Below are 27,149 nucleotides of genomic sequence, written 5' to 3' on the forward strand. Positions count from 1 at the left end.
AAAACCTCACAGCTGTAAATGTCTTGTAAACTCTCATTGGTTTTCAGTTTGACCAGATCCACTACATGTTGTACGTCATGTATCTAAACCTCCATGAATGACATGGGGATTGCACTACACATCAAAACTGAAGAGGAACACTGATGTCCAAGTCTGACAGTCTCTTTAATACATATCTTTATTCTTTAAGAATAGAATCAACACAGAATAGTTTTAATAACTCTTATCTATATATTAATTTCAGTACATACACAGAAAAAAATATTTTGCAGCTTTTTTTGGTGTATTTTCAGATGGCTTTTGTGTTTTCTGTTGTATTCATGCCACTGATGATGATTTTGATGACGACATCAGGTGGCTGTTGGCAGGCTGGCTGTCAGTGGGAGCGCTCAGCCCTTTTCTCTCTCCATCGGTGTCTCTGCGCCCTCTCTGCTTCAGACACTCTCCTGTTGCACTTTGCCTCTAGACTTTCCCTGCATGAGAAAACAAAAGCTCGTCAGTTACATAATGATGGTAGCACGCACAGGTTGAGTGAAGAGCTAAATGGTTTTAAGGGAATTGGACGTTAAGTTATTGGGAAATGTGCTAGTTTGCTTTGTTGCGCCGAGGGAGGTGAGAAAAAAAGACCAGCATCTCTGAAATTTACAGATTATATTTAGTTTATCTAAGAAGTACAGAAACTGTGTGTAAAGTTTGCAGTTTGTGCAGGTTTATTTCTTTGCTGGAGCCTCAACTGGTTGCCTGGCAACTGCAAGAAGTTGCAGTTAAATGAAAGAGAGGAAAAGAAACACATCTGGCAGACACAAATTTATTTCCTAACATGTAGCCACTAGCTGAAGTCATTTGGCAGTGCAGTTGGTTGTGGGTCAGATTTTCTTTTCTATTTTTTTCAGCTGTGTTGGTGAGGTGTTGATTCACGAACACTTTTTGTGTCTCGTTTCTCTTCTCCTTTCCTTTACTACCTAAATTAAAGATATGTGGCATCTTCAGTGAGCTCCAGAGGAACTGGAGCCAGGCGAGCTGTTTCCTAATGACTCAGGTCTAAGCTGAGATGTCTGGCTGCTGGCTCCAGTTTTTTATTTATCCATTTATTTATTTATTTATTTATTTATTTACTTGCTATATTTTATTATTAATTGTCTCAGCAAAATAGCAAATTGGCAAATTTCCCAAGAGTTTATATACACATTTTTGTGTCGCATAATAAGAAAACGTCTGCCCACTCCATGACAGCAACAAGAAAACAACAAAAAATCTTAATTTTTAAGTGTTACTTTCAAGTTTTTATGTTGATAAATAAATACATAATAATGATAATTTTGCCATAATCACAAGAGCATACAAAGCCAGTTTTGAGAAATAATCCAACATAATCCAATGACATTTAGATTATGTTTTACCACAATATCTGAGTACAGTAAATGCACAATCAAAGCAGGAGGCTCACACCTAATGTGCACACCAGTGTTTTTCTATTTCCTCTTAAAACTTTCCAAAGCATAAAGCTAAAGAAGAAGCACATTCAAATTTCTAATGATAAATTCCCACAATGCAATACTATGTATAATGCTGTGACCAACTATTAGTTTTACTAGCAGTTCCTGACAGATTAGCAGCCGTCGACTCGGCACATTCACAGACCAAGTTGTTAGTTCAGAACGATAACGCAACATGTACACGCGCTTATCAGACAATGCGTCTTGGACACAGCCACATAAACCTGTTTGATACCCAGAGTCAAACACATACTGCAGAACATGCAGAGTGCTGAGACCTTGAGCTTGAGTCAGGGGAATACCTTATTTAGTTACAGGGGCATGTAGGAGGGGGAAGCGGGTTTAGACTGGATTGTCAGAAGGGGAACGGTGAAAAAGAGCATCCAAGGAGAGGAAGATTAGAAGAACAGGAAACACAATTTAGAGAAGAGAAAAATTAAGAATAAGAAGAGAGAGGGAGGAGATGTTATCAGTTAAAATACAATAAGAGACATTTAATTGGGAGGTAAATTACTCCATAACATTCCATTAATCAATCAAGTTTAAAGTTATTTAAGAAGAGAAAAAAGTTCAGAAATGTCCATTGAAAGTCCTGTATTTATACATTTTGAACATATTTTTTAAAATAGCTCCGATACATAGATACACAACACCTGCACAGAAAGATGGTTTTCATGTGTTCATCATAATCTATTGACAACTATTAAAAACCTTGAATAAGATGAACAGTTACTGCAGTGTGTGATTTTATCTGTGATTATAATTAGTAGCAATATCATCACTGCATCCTAAAAACATAGATATACTTTTATTTTAATGTGTCCTCTTAGAAAACATGAGCATCAACCAACATGGCATAATGTTGTTGTGTGGATCAAACACTTGGTCACACACCATGGAGATCATACTAGGCAATCGTGTTCAGCTTACCCTCCAGATATGTGCGAGCCACAAACTTGAGAAGCTCATCGATGAGGATGACCGGGAAGGAGAGCTTCAGCACCATCAACCACTGCTCCACATTCAAGTGAGTGAGCTTGAAGATCATCTGTGGGTGAGAGCGGCACTGTGTTAAAACTGATCCATATTAGTCAGGAATCACATTGCGGTGGAGGGACATGGACAAATAAATGCACATAAATCCACAGTACTGATCAAAAGTCACTAATTTCCATTATTAACAAAGTTGAACAGTAATTCCACAGTTTGAATGCAGAAACTTAATGTTTGTTCATTTTGATGCTGCTATTGTTATATTTTTTGTCCACCAGAGAGCAGTGACAAGTCCATGTTGTCATCTTTTTAGATTGTACAGCTGTTCAATGACATAATGTCCTTCACTTCACCCCGATCCTCATAGTTTCACCGCCCAAGTCATGAGTTTTGGACCTAATAACTGTAACTTAATAGTTTGAAAGTAATTATAATCTGCTACTAAGAACTCATATGAAACAGGAAACCTGGGAACTTGGGTCAAAATATAAAGAAACATGTGAAACACTGAGGCAAAGTTTTGATTTCACACCATTTGGGGAGTTGACAGTGTTGAGCAGCTGGTTGGACCGGTTGCCGCCACGAGCACCAGCCCTGTTAGTGGTTTGTGCGACAGAGCTGTGTGCCATTTTGTCAGTATTAAAGCAATGAAGGTGAACGTGTGAGAGAGAACATGGAGGACTGCGGAAGCCGTGTGTGTGTGTATTTATGTGTGTGTGTGTGTGTGTGTGAGGAAAGAGTGGTGGGGATGGATGTAGGGCGGGAGGCCGGACTCACGGGCAGGGGGTCGACGTAGATGATCATGAAGTGAAGGGACATGGAGAGGCTCATGGCGCCCAGCAGCCAGCAGTTGCTCCAGGGAGGCATGCGCACCAGGGACTGGTTCTCAGACAAGCTGGGGGAGGGTGGTGGGGGTGGATGGGGGAGGCGGAGGGGTACGTTAATGCGCGTGTGTTGAGGTGAATGCATGAAAATATACACATTAGGAAAAAGAATCAACTGGAAATGCTGAAAGACTAGGCCCCGAAAAACATCTCAGGACAGTGGAAACTATAAGAGTGAGTTTCAGATTTTGTTACACGACGATATAATTTGTGCTCCTCTGCACTGTCATGTGTTTTCAACATGTTATTCATATCATAATTACAGCTGCAGAGCTACACTCCTGATATTATGGGCTAACAGGATAATACTCTGTTTTTTTTTAAATGACTATATACAAGTCCTGAAAACATTTGAATCTAAAGGTACAATCTGTTATGTAGGAAGTCAGAGCCTCTAACAGTACATGTCGAACCCACAGTGTAGAAGTGCTCAATAAAAAGTCCAGTGTTACTAATGTAAAGTATGATGAGCAAAATGTGCTTTAAACAAAAGCTAACTTGGTTAAATCATAAAAATGCTCCATGGTAAGTGTTAAACCAATGAATATATCATATTAAAATGTCTTATTGTATTATATTATTACTAATGTAAGCAGCCATTTAGTGACTGATGTAGCATGTGATGGCACCATTAACTATTTCAGACCTGTTGAGAGCGTTGCACATCTCGATGGTGACCAGCACAGACAGAGCCATGGTCATTGGAGGAGAAGACTCGAACACCTCACAGTGAACCCCAGAAAAGTCCTCGTTGTCCTCGCTGCACTGCATGAAATGGGACTGATGGGGAAACACAGAAACAGGTGTTAAGAGGCCTACTGTGTACTGAGGTGCTGTAGTTGCATACTTTTTTTTTTCAATTTCACAGGAAATGTTCACAAATACAAACCAGCTGGTGGAAGGTGACCATCGGGCCTTCGTCACAGTACACGAACCACCAGGCAGCGGCCGCAACGGTTGCAGCACCGACATAACCTGAAAAACACACACAGCACCGTGCTTAATCCCAAACTCCTGACCACAGAGCGGACGGTAGCAGCCAAGAGCTTCTGATGATACTGACAGACACTGTAGATCTACAGTGCTGCTTGAGAGTTTGTGAACCCTCCAAACATGGTGCCTTGTGACTGTGGGCAGTTTATTCAATTTTGGACTCATCTGTCCAGACAAAGGACTAGGACTTCCAATAGGCCTCTGGTTTGTCCAAGTGATCTCTGGCAAAGTTTAAACAGGCAACTTTGTTTTTTGTTTTTCTTTGTAAATGATTTGTCTCACAGAATTTACAAAACCTTTCCTAAGGATGTCCTATTTGAGTTGTCTGCTTAATTGATCACTTGGACACCCACATGTGTGTTTCACCTGAGTCTATTACTTGACTTTACCAGTGCAGCTGGGGCTCACTTACTTTTGCACATACTCTGATTCCATGTTTCATGCACTCTGCTGGCTCCACACACAGTTCCCTCAAAACAAGTACCTGACATTTCATAGATAAAAACTGGCAATGATAAAAATAAAAATAAATCATGGTAAAAAACAGAAAAATAAACTATTCAAGGGCTTCACAAACTTTCAAGCAGCAATGTATAATATATGACGTTGAGTTTCTCCTTCCTTTCTGCTTCAGAGAGGAAGAGAGAGAGAGAGAGAGAGAGATCATAATGTGCTGTACCTCCAATGGCCAGATATCTGAAGAAGAGCCAGCCAGAGATGAGGGGCTCCTTGGGGGAGCGGGGGGCTTTGCCCATAATGTCCAGGTCAGGGGGGTTGAAGCCCAGGGCGGTGGCAGGCAGACCGTCAGTCACAAGGTTGACCCAGAGCAGCTGGACGGGGATGAGAGCCTCAGGCAGACCCAGGGCAGCAGTCAGGAAGATACTGAAGGAACAGACCCACAGGGTTGGTTTTGACACAGGTCATCTTCGTGTCGTGTGCCAAGACGTTCCCCTTACAATATCAAGTCTCATGCACTCACCAGACGACCTCGCCTACGTTGGAGGAGATGAGGTAGCGGATGAACTGCTTCATGTTGTTGTAAATGGCTCTGCCCTCCTCCACAGCGGACACGATGGAAGAGAAGTTGTCATCAGCCAGGACCATCTCAGAGGCAGACTTGGCAACGGCAGTGCCAGAGCCCATGGCGATGCCAATCTCCGCCTTCTTCAAGGCAGGGGCATCGTTCACTCCATCACCAGTCTAGAGGGGAAAGCAGAAGTGAGGAGCGATGTTATTAGCCCGAGACGAGTTAAAGGGATAGTTCACCCAAAATTCAAATTTCACTCATTATCTACTCACCCTCATGTCAACTAAGAGCTGTGAGAAGTTTCAGAGTCCTCCGTGCCTTCTCTGAGGAGTTACGGGGGGGGGGGGGGTCCGCGCAGCTGTATTTGTCCATATAATGGTTGTGAATGGATACCAACTATCTTCATCCAAAAAGACACACCAAAAAACATCCAAATACCTCCATACTGCTTGTCTGTAATGTCAAATTGTTCCGGAAAAAAATTAAATAAGTCTATATTTTAAGCTTGTTTGTAGCGGAAGCTCCCAGTGTCTCGGTTCACTGCTCTTCCTGTGTCAGCACCGGTGGAACAATTTCTCATGTCGGGGCTTCAATACCAGAGGGATTACAGACGAGCAGTATGGAGGTATTTGGGTGCTTTTTGGTGTGTCTTTTTGGACAAAGACAGTTGGTATCCATTGACAACCATTGTATGGACAAATACTGCTGCGCGGACCCCCCCCCGTAACTCAGAGAAGGCACGGAGGACTCTGAAAATTCTCACAGTTCTTAGTCGACATGAGTAGATAATGAGTGAAATTTGATTTTTGGGTGAACTATCCCTTTAAGGTATTTGTCTTCAATAGTTTGACCTCCTGCTCACCATGGCAGTGATCTCATCGAAACCTTGCAGGAACTCAACGATCTTGGACTTGTGGGACGGCTCCACTCTGGCGAAGCAGCAAGCCTTTCGCACAGCCTTCTTCTGATCGTATGGAGAGAGGTCATCGAACTCACGACCGGTGAAGGCCTTGTTAGTGACGTCCTCTTCCTCACTGAAGATGCCAATACGACGGCAGATGGCCACGGCTGTGCCCTTGTTGTCTCCTACGGGGAGGTAGAAATTGAGATTTAGTTTTTTCCTGCAAATGTTAAGGGCTTTTGTTTGGTACACGTCTTAACACAATCACTGACCGGTGATCATGATGACACGGATGCCGGCGGCCCTGCACAGCTCAATGGAGCTCATAACCTCCTTACGGGGAGGATCCAGCATGCCGACACAGCCCACAAAGGTCAAGTCAGTCTGGATATAACAAGACGACAAAAAGTTTAGTGTCCTGTGGAGACAGTCACCGCAAAGAAAACACACAATGCACGAACCAGTCTGACATCCACTACTCCCATTAAGCTGGCCTGCTCTCCCTGCTTTCCCTCCCACCAGAAGCTGCCTTCATCAGCTCTTGTTGACCATTTCTATGTTTTCCCATATTTAGTTATAAACTGTTTTCTTGTTTGTATGCAACATCTATTGCACATCTGCCCGCCCTGGGAGAGCGATCCCTCCTCTGTTGCTCAACCTGAGGTTTCTCCAATGTTTCCCTGTTAAAAGGGTTTCCTATGGAGTTTTTCCTCGGTGGATGTGAGGGTCTAAGGGCAGAGGATGTTATTATGATGCTATGTAAAGCTCAACAAATTGTTTGTAAAAACAGGCTATACAAATAAAACTGAAAATTTTATGTTTCCTTAAAGGGGACATATTATATACATAATAAATATCACTTTTGGAAGGCTCTTTATATATTTGGGTGTTTGTCTTGCCTTCCGGCCCCCAAAATGCGAGAATTGACAAAAAAATGTGTAATTTGCAGGCTACCTATATTGAAATCCATGTGGTTTTATGAACTGTTCCCTCAGTTGTCTTCCAGTGATGTAACTAGCTTTCGAATTTGCCTAACCTCACCCCTACCTGGGACCGGTAGAAGAGATGCCGTTCATCTCTGTCGTTACGTTTCCTTATCAGTCGTCCTTTACCCACCTCGTAGTCTACAAAGTTGTTTGAGTCCTCCAGGTTCATCTCCTCCCTCCTCAGAGGTGTGTCGCGGGTGGCCAGTGCCAAACAGCGGAGGGTGTCGCGGCCTGTGCCCCACTCTTTGATGATCGACAGGATTTGGTCTTTGACTGGGCCAGTCAAGGGCACACGGGTGGTTCCCACACGGACGTAGGCGCAGCGGTCGATGACGCCCTCTGGAGCACCCTGAGTACACAGTAAATGAGATATTAGTATATTCTGTGCTTGTTTTATTAATATGTTTCCTACATCTGGATGGTTTTTGCCAGTAGCCTTGAGTGTGTATGTCCTGTGTCACACACTCACTTTGACAAACATCTTGTTTCCCACGGGAGCTTTGGCCGACTTGGCAGGTGAACAGTAGACTGACATGGACTTCCTGTCTCTGGAGAACTCCAGGGTGAACTCCTTCTTCATCAGCTGCTTGATCACCTGCCAGAAAAGTGGAGGAAAAGGAGGTGAACTGGATGAAAAGGATTTAAAAAAAAGAGAGATTGAGTTTGTTTCCAGCAGTGTCCTGAAACACTCTGAATTCTGTGATTGTAACTTGAAGTGACATCTTTCGCACAAAACTTACTATTTGATACAAAAACATTGACAGTCATGGATTTAAAATAGTTAAAGCTTAGAAAAGTCTTTTATTTTGTAGACACATGGGCCTCTGTCTCCTGTCTTTGTATAGGCCAACGCATGCATACTGTGTGGGGTCTTTTGTCGACTTACAGCACAGCAGGCGTTTGCCCTCTCCACCTTGGACAGGCCACGTACATCAGTGTTGAACACGTTCATCTTCTCCACCAAGCAGCACAGGGCGGTTTCAGTGGCCTCACCCACTTTCTCATAAATACCCTTGGACTGCATCACAGACACACAGAGAGAGAGAGAGAGAAGGTGAGTATATTTAAACCCCAGCTTTCAGTCACCTTTATATGTGAACATAAAAAATATCTTGAGTTCTCCACTGACGTCGTTGTAGTCCAGAGAAGAGTCGTTGCACAGAGCGCAGATGGTAGCCAGCTCCACCAGTCCATCATACTGTCCGCACTTCACAGACATGTTACCCTTTGTACTAATAGAAAATGACAGGAGAAAAACATGTAGTCATATTTATTTAAAGCACTTTAACCCATAAGAACCCAGACCCATTTATCCTTGAAGGAAAATTAAGCGGGGTGAAACACAGACCAAGTGGAATGCATGGAACACATTTTTGAAGTTTTTTTTGAAATAGCGCCACCTATTGTCAGAGATCTGGAATGTTGCATATATGTCACATCGGGCGTTTTTGGTAACTTAAATTTTCACTTGAAAATAAATGGGCTTTACATTTTCTTTTGCTATGTAACACAAATTTGACCTTTTATTTGCATTTCCATAACATATATCAAAATTACAAATTTGCTGGTTACTATTAACACCTTTTTAAGACAAGTTTCACAACAAAAAAGGGCAAACACTATAGAAATGCGAATATTGCCTCATATTGAAGGCTTTAACCAGTTACTGAAGCCTTAAAAGCTGTGCAACCACAATTTTCTTTCCAACTACAAATACCTTGGCATCTGGATGGACAGTTGTCTTAATTTTAAGCACCATATCACCACCCTCATTGCTAAACTAAGAACAATACTGGGCTTTCGATACAGAAATAAGCACCGTTTCCCTACTCACCACAGGAAAAAAATTGGAGACACTATTTTTTCTCTGTTTTAGAGTATGGAGATGACATCTATGGAAGAGCTGCTAGTTCCACTTTGATTCCACTGGATGCTGTTTACCACTCAGCTTTACATTTCATTTCCAATGATTCATATAATACCCATCACGGCACTCTTTATCAAAATGTCGGCTGGTCATTTCTGATATTTATCATCTCTGTTAACTATGAAATCACAAAACATTTTGACTGTGTTAATTTTTCTTATTTGTTTCCTAATATTTTCTTATGTAAACTCTCATTCTTCTTTGCTGTATTTGTTGTTCTGTATACAACATCTATTGCACTTTAAGAATGGGTTTCTGGTTTTATATGTTTGTTTTAATCGTGAAGCCTTACACTTCTCCCTCAGGGGTGTACTTGGAGCCAGAGATGTCAAACTGACCGAGGGAGACGTTGTCACCGTCCACTTTATCAATGACGAACATCTGCATGGAAATGTGGTTAGGAAAGAAAAAAACAGAGTTTCTGAATTAGATCTGCTCTTCTCTCCTTCAGAGACCTCACCACCAGCACCTGAGTATGAACCCACCTTAGTTACACACATCTGGTTGGTGGTGAGGGTGCCGGTCTTGTCAGAGCAGATGACGGAGGTGCAGCCCAGGGTCTCCACAGAGGGCAGGCTTCTGACGATGGCGTTCTTCTTTGCCATACGGCGCGTTCCCAGAGCCAGGCAGGTGGTGATGACAGCAGGCAGGCCTGATGGGCAGATGGTTGAAGCGCAGCACAAAAGAGAAGATGACATGGGGTGAAAGGTAAGACGGGTTGGAAGACGGACAAAATATTAAAGGGCTCCTCTGAATCCCCCCCAAAAAAAACAGGTGTTAAAGGATGATCTGACATGTCAGCCCAAGACCACCTGGACTTCAGGGACTTGGCAGTCTGTCAGTGTGGATGGTCCCAACTCAGTTCTTAACACATCAGCTGGAGCAGACCCAAACTGCTGTGTTCTCCAGAGGCATTCGTGTCGGGGAGGGGGCCGCACCACGAGCCAGACCTGGGTTCAGATTGTTGGCAAAAATCGTCTCGGACAATAATGTGGAGAAGGTCTGGAGAGCGTCCAGCTCAGTGACATTACAGTGGCATTGGTGTTTGCAGATGATGTTGTCCTTTTGGCATCATTAGACAGTTGTCTCTGCCATGCGCTGGCACAGACTGTGGCTGACTGTAGTGTGACAGGGAGACTGTTTGTATTACAGACAATGTAACCTGTCCTATTCATTCAGAACAGAGCAACCATTGGCTTTGAAAGCCACTGAACTCAATCATTAAATCCATAAAAAAGCTTTTAGAAGGCATAAAAGTCTGTTGTAGACAGTTACACTGATATATACATGTATTTGGTTTGGTTTAAAATTGAAGCAACAATAGATATGACACCATTTTGTATTAGTTCAACTAATCCATCCATTCTGCCCTTTCTGTATGTGTCCCCTTAACACCTTAATGTAATCACTTAAATCACTAGAAATCCTCATTGGGAAGCATAAACACTTTCATTGGCCAGTATGACTGAAACAGATATAGATTCTCTTTTGTGGTGGTTAAAGTTGTCCTTTATTTAGTCCTTTGGGGTCCTAATCACAACTGCTGGTTAACCAGTTGAGATGGCCTATGTACTACTGGACTTAATTGATTTAGTCTGTCTAGATCGATCTGTCCTTTGAGATAGTAGTGGGTAGTGACCATGAGAATTATATCAGTAAATGTAAGGCTTCAAAACATAAAACAAAAATAACGAATGAGACGCAATCTTGTAATCAACATGACAAAGTGTATTGTATCTGTGATGTTATTGAACTGTGTGCCAGTGTTAATATTGTGAAGCTCAATCTTAAGCCACAGGCCCTTTTTTAAATTATTAATGGACTTGGGAGCAGCAGCATCATATGGATGAGCTACACAACATGAACCTTAGATATGATAATCTTCATGGGCAAGCAGATGGACGTTAATCCCAGTGGTTTACCTTCAGGAATGGCAGCCACAGCCAGAGCCACAGCAATCTTGAAATAGTAGATAGCACCGCGGAACCAGGAGCCTCCATGGACGGGGTCATTGAAATGGCCGATGTTGATGATCCAGACGGCCACACAGATGAGGGAGATGACCTGCAGACAGAGGGACGTGTGAGATATTAACTGGAGTTGTGTTTTCTGTGACACATTCAGGTCTTTAATATACTCACAACAGATAGTGGTGGTGACACGGGGCCGATGCTGCTTCACTCACCTTAGAGAGCTGCTCTCCAAACTCGTCCAGTTTCTGCTGCAGAGGGGTCTTCTCCTGCTCTGTGGCAGCCATCTGGTCACGAATCTTACCGATCTCAGTGGTGACGCCAGTTGCCACGGCAATACCAGTGGCTTTCCCAGCAGCAATGTTGGTGCCCTGAACACAGAGTGACAGGAAGTCAGGAAGTCTGAAACACTGTCACTAATGTAGTAGTAGTAAACCTTTATTTTACCAGGCAAGAATTGCTAAGAATACATTCTTATTAAGGCAATGGCCTGGTAGGAGGTGAAAGACCTCCTAAGTGGCAAGGGAGAGGGGGAGTATAACATTAAAATATAGACAATAAAAGCACATACAACAACAGTGACACAAGAGAAGAAAGAATAAAGACAATAAGCCAACATAATGCAATGACATACCACAAAATGACAGTTAGTTTGACGTACAGTGACATACAACAAGTTGTCTCGGAGATGTGATGATTTTGGTGAGTCCTTGACTTTGGCTAAAATGTTAAAAAAAAACAAAAAACAAAAAAACAACTTGCCAAACATTTAAGATAACTGTAATAACGTTGGTGATCCTTTGACTTTTCATTATCTTATCCAATATTTAGACTAAATATCGGTGGGTTAGCATTGTTTTTGAGTGCATGTTAGCATTAATTAAGGGCATGGCTGGCTTTAGCTACAGCCTCATTAGCCTAGCCTCAGAAGATCATTTTTTGTCTCTGATATAAATGGGTGGTTTTATTAATGTGAGCCAAATGCTTAATTAAGGAGTAATTTTAGAAGAGGATTGCAAAACTTTGATACAGTATTTCCTGATAAATCCGTACAAACCACTGTATAGGCCATAATATAAAAGATAAAACATGATGTTGTGTCTTCTAGTTTAAAACTGTTAATTGTTAGTATTACTCTGCTGGTAAACTTTTTTTTCTCATTTTGAGTTGTCATAGCAGGAAAACCACAGATGCAACCAACTAAGGCTCAGTTTTGTTCACGTGTCTTCTCAACACTGCCATCCTAAAACTGATACACCAGTCTTTTTTCCTGCTGTCACATGTTAAGATACCTTCTGTGTGGAAATGGCCTGCAGTATATCTGTCAGTCAGTTACAGGTGTGTGTTTCACATCTTTAGGCAGTGATGAGAGCAACGGTGATGATAACAGTGAAGAAATATCAGCTGGTTTATCAGAGAACAATCAAAATGTAATATATCGCTGAGATGAGAGTTTCCATCCACTGAACTTAAATAAGATAAGATAAACAGGCGGTGGTGCTAATTCTCCAGTCTGGTGCAGTGACCGTTGTTTGGTTGAGAGAGAAAAAATAGTTTGACAGTACAGGTGTGGTTTTATCAGGACTGATGGAAACAAAGGTGGAGGAGAAAATAATCAAGTGATGGTAAAAGAGGGGAGGACAACAGAGAAGGAGGAGGACTCACAGAGAACAGCATGTTCTTTTTGTCCTGGTTGACAGCTCGGGGGTCGGGGACAGCGTCAGTGTGCTTGATCACGCTGACGGACTCACCTGAAGGAGACAGTGGTGACGGGTGAGGAGGAGAGGAAGCAGACATCCAGAGTACACAACATTGTCGTAGCGTAAAGTAAGACCTACCAGTGAGGATGGACTGGTCCACACGCAGAGTTGTGGATTTGATGGAGATGATCCTGATGTCGGCCGGCACTTTGTCACCAACTACACACACACACACACACACAGATAAATGCAGAATTAAGTTACTTAATAAGCAACATTTACAGATTAGATTGAGCTTGTTCTACTTGAAGCCGCTTTTGCCTATTGTGCAAGATTATGATACAGAGTGCTTCATATCAATCTGACTGCAGCATTACAGTTGGATGGAGGTATGGAGATGGGTGTGGAGTGGTTTGGGGTGGGGGGGTGGGAGGGGGGGGGGGCTGAGTTGATTGACTGGTTTTAGCACTGTGGATGGATGGTGTTGTTGTTGAAAACTGATACCACAGTCAGAGTCAGAGGGAGAGAGGGAGACCTTGGGGAGATCATGAAATGAAAAGAACAGGTGTACAACAAACAGAGGGAGAGGGCGAGACAGAGGAGCGAGTCGATATTAAATGTATTTATACTCAAGCTTGTTTTTTTTTTCTTCACACAGAAAGTTCCTCCGGTTCCCCTCCACCCACTTTTCTCCGTGACTGCCTTAAAAGGGTTCGTGTTCAATCTCAAGGACATCGGCAGCCATGTAGTCACACACACACAAGCATGTGACCAGTTTAAATACATGAGGCAGTGGTTCAGTAGCTTGATGAACACTCGATGTCTTTATCACGTTAAGTCAGGTGTGGTTGAATAAGTTTGTTCTGTCTGTGAGTTCCTCATGGGGTTGACAATGACAAAGTGTCTACTGTATATTACTGGTATCTGTTTGGTTTGTAGGCTTTGTGACCTTGAAGGTCACAGCTGGCTGGATCAAAAGCGTTTGGGGATGTCAGTGGATGAATGGACTTGAGAATAAATGGAGCAAGTGAAGAGGTGAAAGGAAAGTGAGGATCTTACCGGAAACCTCCACCACATCACCGGGAACAATCTCCCTGGCCTTGATTCTCTGCACACTCTTCCTGTCCGAGCGGTAAACTTTTCCCATCTCAGGCTCGTACTCCTTCAGAGCCTCAATAGCGCTCTCTGCGTTGCGCTCCTGTTGCAATAACACACACACACACAAAAGAAAATGGTAATTCTGACACCATGGTTTCCAGTTTCAGAGAAAGTTCATTTCATTCATTTCATGTAGATGTCTTACACAGTTTAGATGAAGACATAACATGACAGGAAGTATTTTCTGTGTTAAATAAGTTAATGAGTCATAAACCTGTAAAGTGACGGATTTGATCTATTTATCTCCATCACAGTTCAGAACTGATAAAATGAATGCAAGATGTTATAATCCAGGGTGATGTTTAGCTCACTTGGTAGAGCTGCCAGCCCATGTTGAGGCTACAGTCCTCACTGTTCGAATCCCGCATCAGGCAGCCCTTTCCTGCATGTCATTCCCCTTCTCTGCCTCCCCATTTCCTGTCTCTCTCTCCACTGTGCTATCAGTTAAAGGCAATAAAAAGCCCCAAAAATATAACACAACCATCCATGATGCTGATTTCACCGGGGAAAACGATCAAGGTTGAGCATGTGAGTGTTTTGTCATTGCATTCGATTGAAAGCTCATTTTAACTAGAATTACCTCCACGCAGTTAAACGCCTCAGACATGTCGTCATACTGCAGTTTACATCCATCTCTTCCAGTCTCTATTTGATTAAAAATACTTACTAAAGGTGTATTTCATCACAAGTAAATGTCAGTGACCTTGACCTTTGACCTCTGACCACTAAAATCTAATTAGTTCATCTCAGAATCAAAATGAACGTTTCTCATGTTGCACAGTATCTATGGCCACTGTTTTTATAACTGAGTCTTTCATCTTACAATTCGTCCTCTGTTTACTTCCTCAGTCTACGTACTGTTTAGTATATGTACGATGACAGGTGCAGTTAAACGTCCAGCCAATGGTGATGAGTTGTTACTCTGCAGCACAACGAGTTAAATGGTCAAATAGACTGAAATAAACACCTATAGGTTGTTTACAGTGAATGCAGTGTGCTCTACATGTGTTTATTGTCTGTGTGTCTGACGGAGCGGCCTCCAGCTGATGGGACAGTAATGTTCACCTCCGTCTGTGATTTCTTGTGAGGCCGCCCTCCACCGCCTCAAAGTGTAAAGCCCAATTTACGCCAGCCTCCCTCCCTCTCTCCACTCACCCCCCACCATGTGTGAATCCTTGTGCATAGTTTCCAAATGACTGCCACAGGGTTGATATGAACCCCCCTGCCCCACACACACACTGCAGGCCTCTGGTAACCCGATCGTCCCTCTGTATTTTTACTGTGGATTGCACAGTGTGGATTGTTTCGGAGCAGACTGCAGTTTGAGCCTTCAAGGCAGGACGGGCAGGACCCCCCCCTCGCCCCCCCTCAGCTCCACTCAGCCCGTCGGCTTAACCTTTCACCTTTTCACCTCCTGCTGACGTCATCCTCTCATTGTGCTTTCCCTTGAACTTTGAGCATCCAGCCGCTGCGCTGGAAGGAGTGTGTGCTCACGGTAAAGGACACGGGCTGCGACCAGAACAGGCCGCTGCCGTCGCCACCGCCACCGCCACCGTGCCTGATTTATTGTGTGTGACTGTTGCTAAGTTTGAGAGTCTATTTAGGTGTGTGTAAAAGACAGCACTCAAGGGACAGGTATGTGTCCTTGTGATTGCAATTGTTCCTCTAGTGCATTTGTGTGTGTGTGTGTGTGTGTGTGTGTGCGTGTGTGTTCACAGACCTGCCACACTCCAACGACAGCATTTGCAATGAGGATGAGGAGGATGACGAAGGGTTCCACGAAGGCAGTGACTGTCTCCTCACCTTCCTCAAACCAAGCCAGCACCTGGGACAGACAGACAGACAGACATGTGCAGATATGAATGAATATGTCACTTCTTGTTCACTCTCTCTTACAAAGTTTTCATTTACAAATGCCAAAATGTATCTCCTTATATTCCCCAACATTATTCTCCTTATTGGAAAAAAAACTTAACTTACACAGAGCTAGGGACAACATCAGGATTAAAACATGTTTACACATCTATACATGTACAGTGGAGATCCATCACTCTGACATTTACATACAGTGACATACATTATGTTAAATCATTCAATTTTTGTTGATTGACTCAGCACTGTTTCAAGATGAATGTCTGTATTTTCTTTTTTAATTATTTACATCCTAGGTGGTATGGCTATATTATTGACTTTCATTTTAAGTTAAGAGAGTGCACATTTACACTGCAGTCCTTGCCTCTGCGTGGCATGACAGGTGTCTTTAATGTTGTCGTGCACTTGCTGCTCTCTGGATTGTTATCTTCTACTGTCGGCCGGCATTGAACATAAAACAGTCACGGGGAGCTATTTATGAGTTCTGAACCATTACTGGATCAAATGACATTTCACTATGTCCCTTTTGTATCTTATGTTATCCTATGTGTGAAGCCTTTCCTCTGCATGTGACTCTACAGTCAAACACGTGAGTGGCTGAGCCCCATGTCACTATCACAGGTCTGTTTCGGAAAGGCTTCGTGTTGACATTGACACAGATTAGTTGCAGGCCAGCGGAGCACGGAGCTGCCTGGAGAGAGAAGTCAAAGAGCGCTCCCTTCCCTTCCTCCTCCAGTAGCATTTAGCTTTTTTTTGCTCACCATCATTATCATTTGTGTTTTTCGTTTGCCTGCTTTTCACCTCACATCTTTTCTCACCCTTATCCCAGAATAGCTTCTACAGCTCATGCTCTGTGCTCTGTCTTCACCCTGCCTCTCTTCAAAGACACAATCGATCTCCAGAACGAGAGTTAGAGCCTGTCAGCACGTTGCAGTGGCAGGACATTCCTGTGTATATGAATAGGATGACCATGTATTGGCAGTATTTAGTGTTCTCTCTTTTAGAAACCATATACGACCCTGAATCTATTGCTCTCGTTTGTCATCGTAACAAACAATGCCATTGTGCAACCCAATCCCTGACTCCCCCCTCGCCCTCCTCTCTGTCTCTCACTCTCCCCTGCTGCTGCAAGCCATCCCTCGTTCCTTCCATCCCTGACCTTTGTCCGAGGATACAGTTTCTCGTCCTGGCTTGAGACTTTCTTAAAATAAAGCCGCAGCCGTGCATATGTGCACATACACACACACACACACACACACATAGAGCCACTCTCTTGTCTTTCTTCTTATCATGCTCTACCTCTTTCATACACACACATACACACACACAGAGCCGTCAGGCCTTCTAAGGCCATAGTGACAGCTGTACAGGGAGGCCAGAGGGCAGAGATGGAGGATTAAGACAATGTGTCCAGCCTCCTCTCCGCCACAAAACTGTTTTGGAGAAAGAGCGAGTGGGAAGGGAGGGGTGGAGGGAGGGAGGGAGAGAGGGATTCCTTCTGTAAATGAGGGTGAGGACATGAGTCCAAATGTAATTCAATAACCCGGTGATTTACATGCTGTACTTGTCGGCCTGAGCGCGCGCGTAATCGCAAAGAAAACATGTGATGGGCTAAAGGAGACGCAGCTCATCGCGGAGGAGCACGTTCACTCTTAGTTTATTGTTCCTTAACATTTGCCTTTGTAATCGTCTATGTAACCTGAGCATGAAGCATGAAGCATTTGATTGGTGGAGCTTGTCCTGGAGGGTTTTAATTATTGATACCACCTCCCGTGTGATTAGCTTCTAATTGCCCAATGCAGCATTTTAATGAGTGTTAATAGCGCTGAATCAATCATATAATCCTGACAGAAATCTAGTTTGTGTTTCTGATTTGAGGACTCACACGTCCTTATTTTGTTGCAGATTAAAACGTTTGTCAGTTTTGGAGGAGGAAATGATGAGGTACATGCTGCCTGGTATACAGAAGGAGTGTGTGTGTGTGTGTGTGTGTGTGTGTGTGTGTGTTGAGAGTATAAAGACACAATGTGATGTGTAGTGAGAAGTGCAAAGACTTACAAAAGAGATACAGGCGGCCAGCAGTAAGATTCTGACCAACAGGTCCTCGAACTGCTCCGCCACCAACTCCCAGATAGTCTTCCCTGATAAACAGAAAATATACACATGGATGTGTTCAGTGTTTACTACATTTATGATCTTCATGTAAATTTGTAACTGACGGACCAACAGGAAAAATACTAAATGTGATGATTAGGCTGTGATATGATTTATAATAGTTTGTGAAACCCAATATCACTTCTTGCCTTGTTTGTTTTGGCCCAGATGCAGGTAGCTGACTGCAGCGAAACCACGGGGTCAGATACAGACAGGTCTGATGTGCTGGTGTTAGACCTGAGTCAAATCAGCTAGTTTTCGTGAGATACGTGTTGTGTGTCGCATTATTACTCATCCAGCTCACTGTAACTATCTCTGAGCAGGCTGCATCTTCTGCTCAGTTCAAAGAACCAGCGACAGGTGTCAAAGAAAAAAAAACTTCTGCGTGACTTGTCATCACAGGAAGTGAAGGGAGCAGGTGTGTGTGGGTGGAGAGATGCACTCTGATCAACAGGACGTGTGATTCAAACATGTATATATGAAAAGCGAGTGTTTAAAGTGGACTCACCCTCCTCTGCTGGCAGCTCTGTGGGCGAAGAGAGACAAATATGATTAATAAGCTGAAGTTACATCTGATCTCAATATTTGCAGCATTAAATGTCCATGAGGGCAACACAGTTTTGAGAATTAAACACGTAGACCACAATAAACTCAACATCATATCGCAGGATCAACAGTCTTTCTATGAAAGAGAGTTCTATGAATTAGAGTTTTTGGACATGCAAGCTGTCCTTCAGGTGTAAATTGATGCTCTAAGCTGCAGCTGTTTTGTTCAGGTGGTTTTGTCCTGCTGATAGTTTTTGACACATAGAGTGACTTCAGTCACTGGCCTTTACACTGACTGACCCCTAATTACTGTGTTATTACAGTTTGCTGTTGCTCTGTCAACATCCATTTGTCAGCTGAGATTCTCCACGAATGGAGTCACCGCACCCTGACTGAGCAGCCTGCACGTCTGTTCACCAAACCACCTGTGCTGTTTGTTTCACCACATGTGAGTCAAACAGGCTTTTACTGCAAAGACACCTTTTTTTCCCCACTGCAGACATTTTGACTCGTCTTAGCAGGAAATGCCCAGTTCCATTTAAGCGTGGCGCTTCCAGGCCCACAGCTCACCGGGACACTTAATGTGAAACAGAGGGATATTTAATACTTTCCCTGCTATGAAAAGTTAAAGTGTAAAAACTGTTGGATGCAGGTGTTCTCAACTCATTTACAAGTTTTTTTTTCTGGAGCTCTCAGTTGCAATTTACAGGCTTCATTTCAGAGAGATCTAGCCACGAAGAAACAATACAACAAAACAATAAAATAAAAATACATCAATGGTCTTCAATCTAAACCTAAGCCAGGAGTGATGATCAGAAACCTGAAACTCTGATGCACCTGCTGCACAAACATCACTCCCCCTTTGTGTCATTCAGACAGTTTCCCTTAGTTGGCCCGTCATCACATAGTCACACACTGCACCAGTTCATCTGTCAGTTCTCAACAGTCTTCCCACTTCTCCTTCTCCTCGTCCTCTCTCTTCCTCCTTTAGTTTCTGTCTCTAAACTTAACCTCTCACATGCACAGTATTTCTGCCTCTTTGTCTTCCCATCTCTCCTCCAAACTAAATCCAATGAGCTGATGCATGTGTGTGTTCCTCCTCCTGGACCTCTCCATCCTGCCACTCCTCAATCACTTCCTTCACTACTCTCCTTTTTTTCCCCCTCCTCCCTCACTCTGCAGCGCTCCATCCATCTGCTTCCTCTGGTCATCCATCCGTCTCTTTCTCCCGCTCACCGTTGAAGCCGTACTTGTCCAGGTTCTTCTTAACCTGATCTGGTGACAGGCCGGTTTCTTCGGTGACGCCGAAGTAGGACAGAACGTCCCCTGACTCTTTCATGTGTGCGTTCTCCATCCTGGCTGAAACGGAGAGGCTTCAGGACAGAGGGATAAAGAAAAAACACAGTGACACTCACATCAGTCTGAGAGGCCCATAGCTTGGCCTGAAACTGAAACTTGAAAACAAGCTTGAAGCTGAGTTAACCCACCACTTTCTTGGAGTGTGGGATTGGGATTAAAAACTGGCAACCCCCTGAGTTCACACTTGCTCTCTCTCTGCCCCCTCTCTCTTTCCTCTCTCTCTCTCTGGGCTGTTGCTCTCCTCTCGGAGCCCCGGACTGACAGAAAGTGCAACCCGGCAAACTGTCCCCAAAAGTTTTATACAGATGAAAAAGTGGCCTCATTGGTGCTTGCTCACCATGCACTCGCCCCTCATTGGCTGAGAACGTCACAAATAGGTGGGCAGGGATGGCCCTGTGGTAAAGAATAGGAAGGGGGGAGTGGGAGAGGGGGGCAGCAACTGTGGAGGGGCCTTCTGCCTGGCAAGCTGGAAATAAGATGTGCATGGTCAGGACAATGGCTTTCTGAATGAGACGTAGGGGACACTGATGGACAAATGACAGAGAAATAGTGTGTGTACGTCTACGGCTCACTCACCCAGGGCAGGTTTCTGCAGATTTTAATATCAACTTCAAGTAGATTTGAGGCACAGAGCTCCCCATGCACGGCCAGCGTCAGTGACCGGGTGCTGGTGGGTGGCAGGTGAAAATCAAAACACTGAAATTACTTGACTGTGACTTTTTTATTTATTTAAATGACAGACTTTACAAAAAGACACAGTAAAATTATTTCTGTCTCTTGACTTGAGCTACTCCGTTTTGTTGTTATTTTTTTTGTGTTCCACCATGGATATACTTTTCAGGCTATGTAACCTTTTGACTTGAAAAAAAAAAAACCTAAAGATGTCCAATAAAGCAAACAAGCAAATGAACAAAAACAATGTTTATTTTGATTATATTTTTTTATCAAAGAAAACATATTTATGGAGCAGAATTTGTCGTTTCATCTGAAGTCTGATAATTTACATAAATTACAAAGTACATAAGATAAGTTAAAATCTTGACTAACTGTAACAACAAAATGTGAATTACATATCATTATTGCCTGTGTTAACAATCTTATAATTTGATATAGTATGATTTAATATAAGCAGATCCACATGAGCAAATTTTCTTCAAAACAAATTCTTTCAATACTTAAAGTTTTCTGCGACCTTGACCCTAAAACAAGGATCTCAGTGCTTCTCTCTGTTCTTGTGTATCACCATCCACCTATCAAGAGCAGTGAGGATGAAGCAGTGTTGTTGGGACAGCACAGTGTGCAGCAGAGGAAACACATGCATACGTCACTCAGAGGAGAGCAGTTTGAAGGGAGGCGGGGGGCTCCGCTGCTTCTCCCCTTCAGTGCATGTGAGAGTAAAGGAATTGCACAGTGCGGGGCCCTGATATAGAGACAGGGATGACCTCACATTGCACAAACACTCCACACTCCTGCAGGCAGCCAAACAAAGAGATGGGGAGAGTAAGGAGAAAGGAGAAGCAAGGGAGAGACGTTTAGGATCCACGAACAACATGTGAGCTCAGAACACTTGAGCCCCATTTATTGCAGTGGAAAGCATGCACAGCTTTTACCTGCTGTTTAGCCATAAAACACTGACAATCACTGGTTTGGAAAGAAGTTCAGAGCTTCTATTTGGTGGAAGATCCTCTCGCACATACAGTACATACTCTGACTGGGATAGAGTTACAGTGGCATCCAGTCTGTCTGCAGTTATCACTACAAATGAATGAGAAGGTAACAGCTTAGTTTACGGCCTGCAACAACACACAAAGGGTTTCTTTACGATTCAGTGTTGATTTCACCAGTGCAGGTCGTAGATTAGACTGCAGTGTTCCTACTAACATCCACCTGTCGTATTACTGAGTGATAAAAACACAAAGAAAACAAAAGAAGCTGACGACTCTTCATCACCAGTTTTCATTATCTGCCTCCCCACCTCTTTCTCTGTTGTTATTTCTCCCTATCTGCTCTAATATTGTGTCTTGCTGGTGTCTCCCTCCAGGCGGCTGTTTGTGTTGAAGCCGCTCTGCTGTGTGTTTCCCCCTCTGACCCGCCGTGCTGTTGTGGGCCGACTGGAGCAGCGCAAAGCTCAAGGTGGCTCACTGACATTTAGCTCAATCTCCCTTTGAGATCAGGTTACCGCGGCTGATTCTAAGCACTGTGCTCTAATGCTAATAAAACACAGCAGTGATAATGCTGCACCGCCCGCAGATGCACACACACACACACACACACACACACACACACACATTCACGCACATGCACGCCACGGTGTTCGTGCACAGTGAGAAGGCAATTCTTGAAACACTGGTGTGGAATCATTACTCGGAAAGAATAATGTGTATCATGCAGGTCAAGTCATTTGAGCTGTTTGTGGCGAGAGTTTAATTCAAAAGATGCTTCACCTCAATGTGAAAGTGACTGAAACGTAAAATAACACAATATTAAATGGTTAAATAGACTTTTCTGGAATAAATTGTTAAATAATTTAATGACTTATGTTGTTTTTTTATGGAGCAAACTTATCCTTCCATTCTTGCAATACTTTGCTCTCCTGTGATTCAATGCTGACTGTACCAATCAGTGAGTAAACACTGTAGCTCTACCTGTAAGTTCATGTTATCATCAGGTTTTGGTAGTTTCTGTTGTGACTGTTAACGTAAGGACATTTAAGACCTGGGATAACAGGGACAGGGGACACGGTGCTCCTAAATCAGGACGTCCTCTACTGTCGACCCCTCACTGCTCGGTGGAGCGTTCACAATCTTAACCCAGGACTTACATGACTTATCAAAGCATTTAGCTAATGAATCGGATCTGATAAGGAAAACAGGTTTTCTCTTTAGGCCTACTGAATGTCTGGACCCTGTGGTTTTTATTCCCCAGTTTTTGAAAAGCCTGAACTCTGTTTATGTAGTTAGATTTGTACATCACATTTTCAGTGAACTTGAACATGTCGGACACATTTGCCACATTCTCCTTAAAGTTGTTATTGGCCTACTGCTATATGAATCATCATCTAACAGTCCTGAAGTTTGACTGTTCGTTTCGGACAAAGTTAATGAAAGGAACATCCATCATTATTTTTAAAAAAATACTTTGAAAGAGAAAAACTTACACCAGATACATGTTCCTGCCAAAGGACTGATTGTGAATTATGTAAATGCAGTGTATTAATTGTAACTACTTGCTAACAAAGACCAGCATTATTGTTTTTATTTGCTTGGTCCGTCTTTTTGTCGTAATACAAACTTTAGTGTGGAAATAACTTATTAGTCCAAACATGCTAACATGCTAAAATAACATAAAAAGTTACTTTATGAACAGGAATTCTGTTCACTTCTTAAGATATAAAATGTTTCTGAATCTGAAGTCTCCCGACCATCAAGCTTTAGCTCATAAAAGTCGAAAAGCAAAGACTCAGAACTCCCAGACTTCAACACTGTGTCCGGCACTGAATTATCCTATGTTTTTCCTCATCATTTCATCCTGCAGTTATATTCCACATTCACCTTTCCCCTCAAATGATTATGTGCATAATGATTTGGAGCTGGGACGGGGGACAGGCTCGTGATGTAACCTGGATGTAACGAGTGTGTGTGTGTGTGTGTGTGTGAGAGCTTGTTGGCAGGCGGCTCGCTGAGGGAGGAGGGCACGTCGGGCCCGCCTGTCCGTGGCTGCTCATCACTGTGATGGATACAGGAAGCACTTGGAGGGAGGATGATGAGGCCAAAAGTAGCAGCAGAGCAAGCAGTGGTGTGTGTGTGTGTGTGTGTAATGCGTATAGTGTGTATAGTGCATTGTATTATTAGCTGAGGCAGGGCAGCTGGGGTTTGAAGTGCCTCACTGTAACTGTACCTATAGCAGCAGTTGCGCTCCTCTGGTATAAATAGTGCAGTGGGCATGTGGGCAGGCAGCTATGACACAATGGCAGAATTTCTGTGTTCTTTCAGGGAGGTTTGAGAATGTGACACCCTGCAGGCGAGGACCCCTAGATGCTACAACCAGGCTTGAAGGTTACATCAAGGTGGGGATGTGTTTGTGGAGCATTTACATGCACTGTGGTAACCCGATCATTTCCCTGTTTGTCTGGTAATCTCCTCAAGGATGAAAGATTTGAAGAAAGACTTCAACTGTTAAAGGAGCAGGTTGACATTTTATTTTGGATAATGAACAGATTCACTTATTCAGCTTATTCCGCTGATTAAGTCTGTTAATGTTTGCCATCTTTCATCGTCACTCTTTTTATGTATGGGCAGAGGGAACAAGTTGTAAACACAATATAGCTATCACCTTTTAAACTATATATAGGTAACTTGTTAGCAAACCACTGCCTACAGTGATGGACTGGCCGTAGGGCAATATGGGCAAATGCCACAACAGCCGTGTAATGATGCGGCCGCACAGCTCCCCTTATAATCAAAAACTTTCTTTCAGTCTGGGTTCGATTCCTCCTAGTGTGCAATTTTGGTGATAAATACATTAATTCTTTTCTCATCATCATTATGATCACTGCTGATTATATATATATATCACAACTGGCAGTCAAAGAGCAATATTATCAATGATTTGAAGTTGGTCACATGATGAATTCAAGTCCAATATTTACTCTTTTTAGCTCCGATTTTGGTCTCAACCAACCTCTCACTCCTAATTTGCCAACCAAATCAAATTTATTGCATCTATTGAATGTAAACATATTACCTCTCTAATCTGAAAAGTAATTATAAATTTTCATGCGTAACTATATCTACAAGTTCACAAGTCACCATATTGATTAAAATATTCACTATCTACTATCTCCCATTAATCATTTGGAATTTTTTAAGATGAGAATCAAATTAAAAATTCACAGCATCACACTACTTTTCTAATTGTAAACGTGGACTAAAATGTGAAACAGTGATCTTTTGTTATTCCTAGTCACATAATAATGAATAAACGTTGATGTCCTACCATCTCAACAATCTGTCGCCTCAAATCTCCCTGTCCTCTGTTTCACCAGCCCATGATTCTTGGCCTCTCCTCCACCTGCTTCACTATGCTGCCACGTGCCCTGAAGAAACTGCCCCTGGAAGTAAACCAAGGCCAGTTGCTCTCTTAAGTAAGTGTATCCCTGACAACATGAAGTGAGGACACACTCCAGCCTCTCGTGTTGCTCTGTTATGTCACCAAATCTCAGAGTGTGTGAGCCCCCCCTGATCCTTCCCCTTTGGTCCAAGGAGAAACTGGAAACTGATAAAGAGCCACTTCCTCATCGCAAGATCCTTTTCAGATCTGCAGTGAAGATGAGCCAACAAACACTCACACAAAAGCACGCTTACATACACACTGTGATCTGTGTTGTGGTTCTGTTTACAGAGGCCTGCCCAGTCTTTTATAAGACTTATGACCTAAATGAATGGCTTATTATTACTGGCTACCCTTCCTGTATTCTGTATATAAATCTCTATGGTTTATGAGTTGTTATGGCTCAGCAACAAGTGTGGAAACTAGACCAGGTTGGCTGTAATTTATTAAGCAGTCAAAGCATACTGGTAATAGGCAGGCACTATGAGCAAGTGTTTATTTTTATAATAATCATTATTGACTTCATATCACATCACATTTTAACAACAATATTATAGACTTAAGAAGTTAATAATAATACATTATAGTTTGTAATTGAAAATGATAGTGTATTATCAATGTGCATATGATGTTAGCACCACTAAAACCTGGAATTTAATAATTGATTTGAATTACACATATGTAGAAATGCTACATTGTAGTGGAACTTACTGTAAAGGTTTGTTTGACTGTAACTCGTTTTTCCTCGATATGCTGTCACTGTGGGACTATAAATTGAATTTAAAGAATTACTATACATTGAGAAAACTTAGGGACATATCAATAAAATGGTGATGAGATGACAGAAAAATGAATTTCCCTTTGGGGATTAATAAAGTAATTTGTATTAGATAGATAGATAGATAGATAGATAGATAGATAGATAGATAGATAGATAGATAGATAGATAGATAGATAGATAGATAGATAGATAGATAGATAGATAGATAGATAGATAGATAGATAGATAGATAGATAGATAGATAGATTATTTATAGATTATTATTTATTTATTATTATGACTTTTACTTGCATTCATCTGTGCAGTGCACTGAAGCAAAAATCACTTTCTAACATTTCATAATTTGCTCACATGTCTGAGCATTTCTTTGGTGAATGAATAAGTTTTAGTATTCCTGAACACACCGTATGGATCTGACTTCATTTCATAACAATCAGAAAATGTTTATGCTAATGAGACACTGGGCACATGTGCCCATTGTGTGCCCCTCTGCTCTGCAGTGATCGCTCCCTGGCAGGTTAGTTGGAGGAGTTTGGCATGCTTGGAGCTTCAGAGTATATTTAACCCTGTGGCTCCCCTGCCGGATGGCCCCGCCTTATACGGGCTTGAGCGCGGGCAGGCTGGGAATGACTTACTGCACAGGGTTGGAGAAACAGTAGCAATGACAGGATGATGAATGAGTGTTGACCAAGATGAAGGGACTTTACTATGAAAAGGTTCAGAGAGAGATGTGGAAGAGCTCAGTGACAATCAATATTTATTACCCACTTCCTTGTTTTTTTATTTTTATTGATCAGCTGTGACAGACACTTTGTTTGGATTGTCATTTCTTTAAGCAGTTTGTATGATGGAAACAGATTGAAAACATGTCAGCTTCTTGACAAAGTGCCAGGAAACATTGAGGGATGGTCCAGCTGCAGGTACAAATGACTTGCATTTGACTGGTGGCTTTCATCATCATCATCAGGCAGCAAACACAAGTCCTGCAGCAGGCTGCGTTCAGAAAAACAAGTGCAACAGCAGCCATGTGAGAAAATACAGAAATGTGACCTTGCACAAGTGTCAACGTTTCTGAGTATGTCACAATATATTCAAGTGGGATTGTGAGACACAGACAGACAGACAGACAGAGAGACAGACAGACAGTGTATGGTATGAATCAGACAGGTGTGTGTGTGTGTGCGGGCATGCAAGAGAGAGTGCGCAGGCTAGGGTGTGTGTGTGTGTGTGTGTGACAGGTGCTTAGCTGGAATGGTGCTAAGCTTTAAGTGCTGTCCCAACCCAAACCCTATT

At 42.7% G+C, this 27,149-nt stretch overlaps 1 protein-coding gene across 2 annotated transcripts; it reads right to left on the reverse strand.

The window, feature by feature from the left end:
• Nucleotides 1–146: 146 nt before the first annotated feature.
• Nucleotides 147–20,237, reverse strand: atp2a1 (ATPase sarcoplasmic/endoplasmic reticulum Ca2+ transporting 1). Of its 2 annotated transcripts, XM_085784628.1 has the most exons (26): nucleotides 20,095–20,237; nucleotides 19,844–19,980; nucleotides 18,570–18,587; nucleotides 17,966–18,048; nucleotides 15,756–15,860; nucleotides 13,937–14,075; nucleotides 13,016–13,096; nucleotides 12,843–12,928; nucleotides 11,393–11,548; nucleotides 11,130–11,271; nucleotides 9,693–9,859; nucleotides 9,500–9,588; nucleotides 8,410–8,512; nucleotides 8,167–8,298; nucleotides 7,750–7,875; nucleotides 7,411–7,629; nucleotides 6,567–6,678; nucleotides 6,256–6,479; nucleotides 5,346–5,566; nucleotides 5,046–5,248; nucleotides 4,263–4,348; nucleotides 4,020–4,153; nucleotides 3,267–3,384; nucleotides 2,427–2,544; nucleotides 1,799–1,843; nucleotides 147–473 (listed from the first exon to the last, which is right to left on the reverse strand). In XM_085784628.1, the coding sequence occupies exons 2-25, from the start codon at nucleotides 19,959–19,961 to the stop codon at nucleotides 1,839–1,841; spliced, it is 2,985 nt and encodes a 994-aa protein (XP_085640754.1). In that variant the 5' UTR covers nucleotides 19,962–19,980; nucleotides 20,095–20,237; the 3' UTR covers nucleotides 147–473; nucleotides 1,799–1,838. The 2 variants fall into 2 exon arrangements, with proteins under 2 accessions (XP_085640754.1, XP_085640753.1); XM_085784627.1 differs by lacking the exon at nucleotides 1,799–1,843.
• Between the last annotated feature and the right edge of the window lie 6,912 nt (nucleotides 20,238–27,149).

The sequence above is a fragment of the Trachurus japonicus genome, chromosome 8 (genome assembly GCF_045865225.1).
Source record: "Trachurus japonicus isolate A0001 chromosome 8, Traja_1.0".
NCBI classification, from domain to species: domain Eukaryota; kingdom Metazoa; phylum Chordata; class Actinopteri; order Carangiformes; family Carangidae; genus Trachurus; species Trachurus japonicus.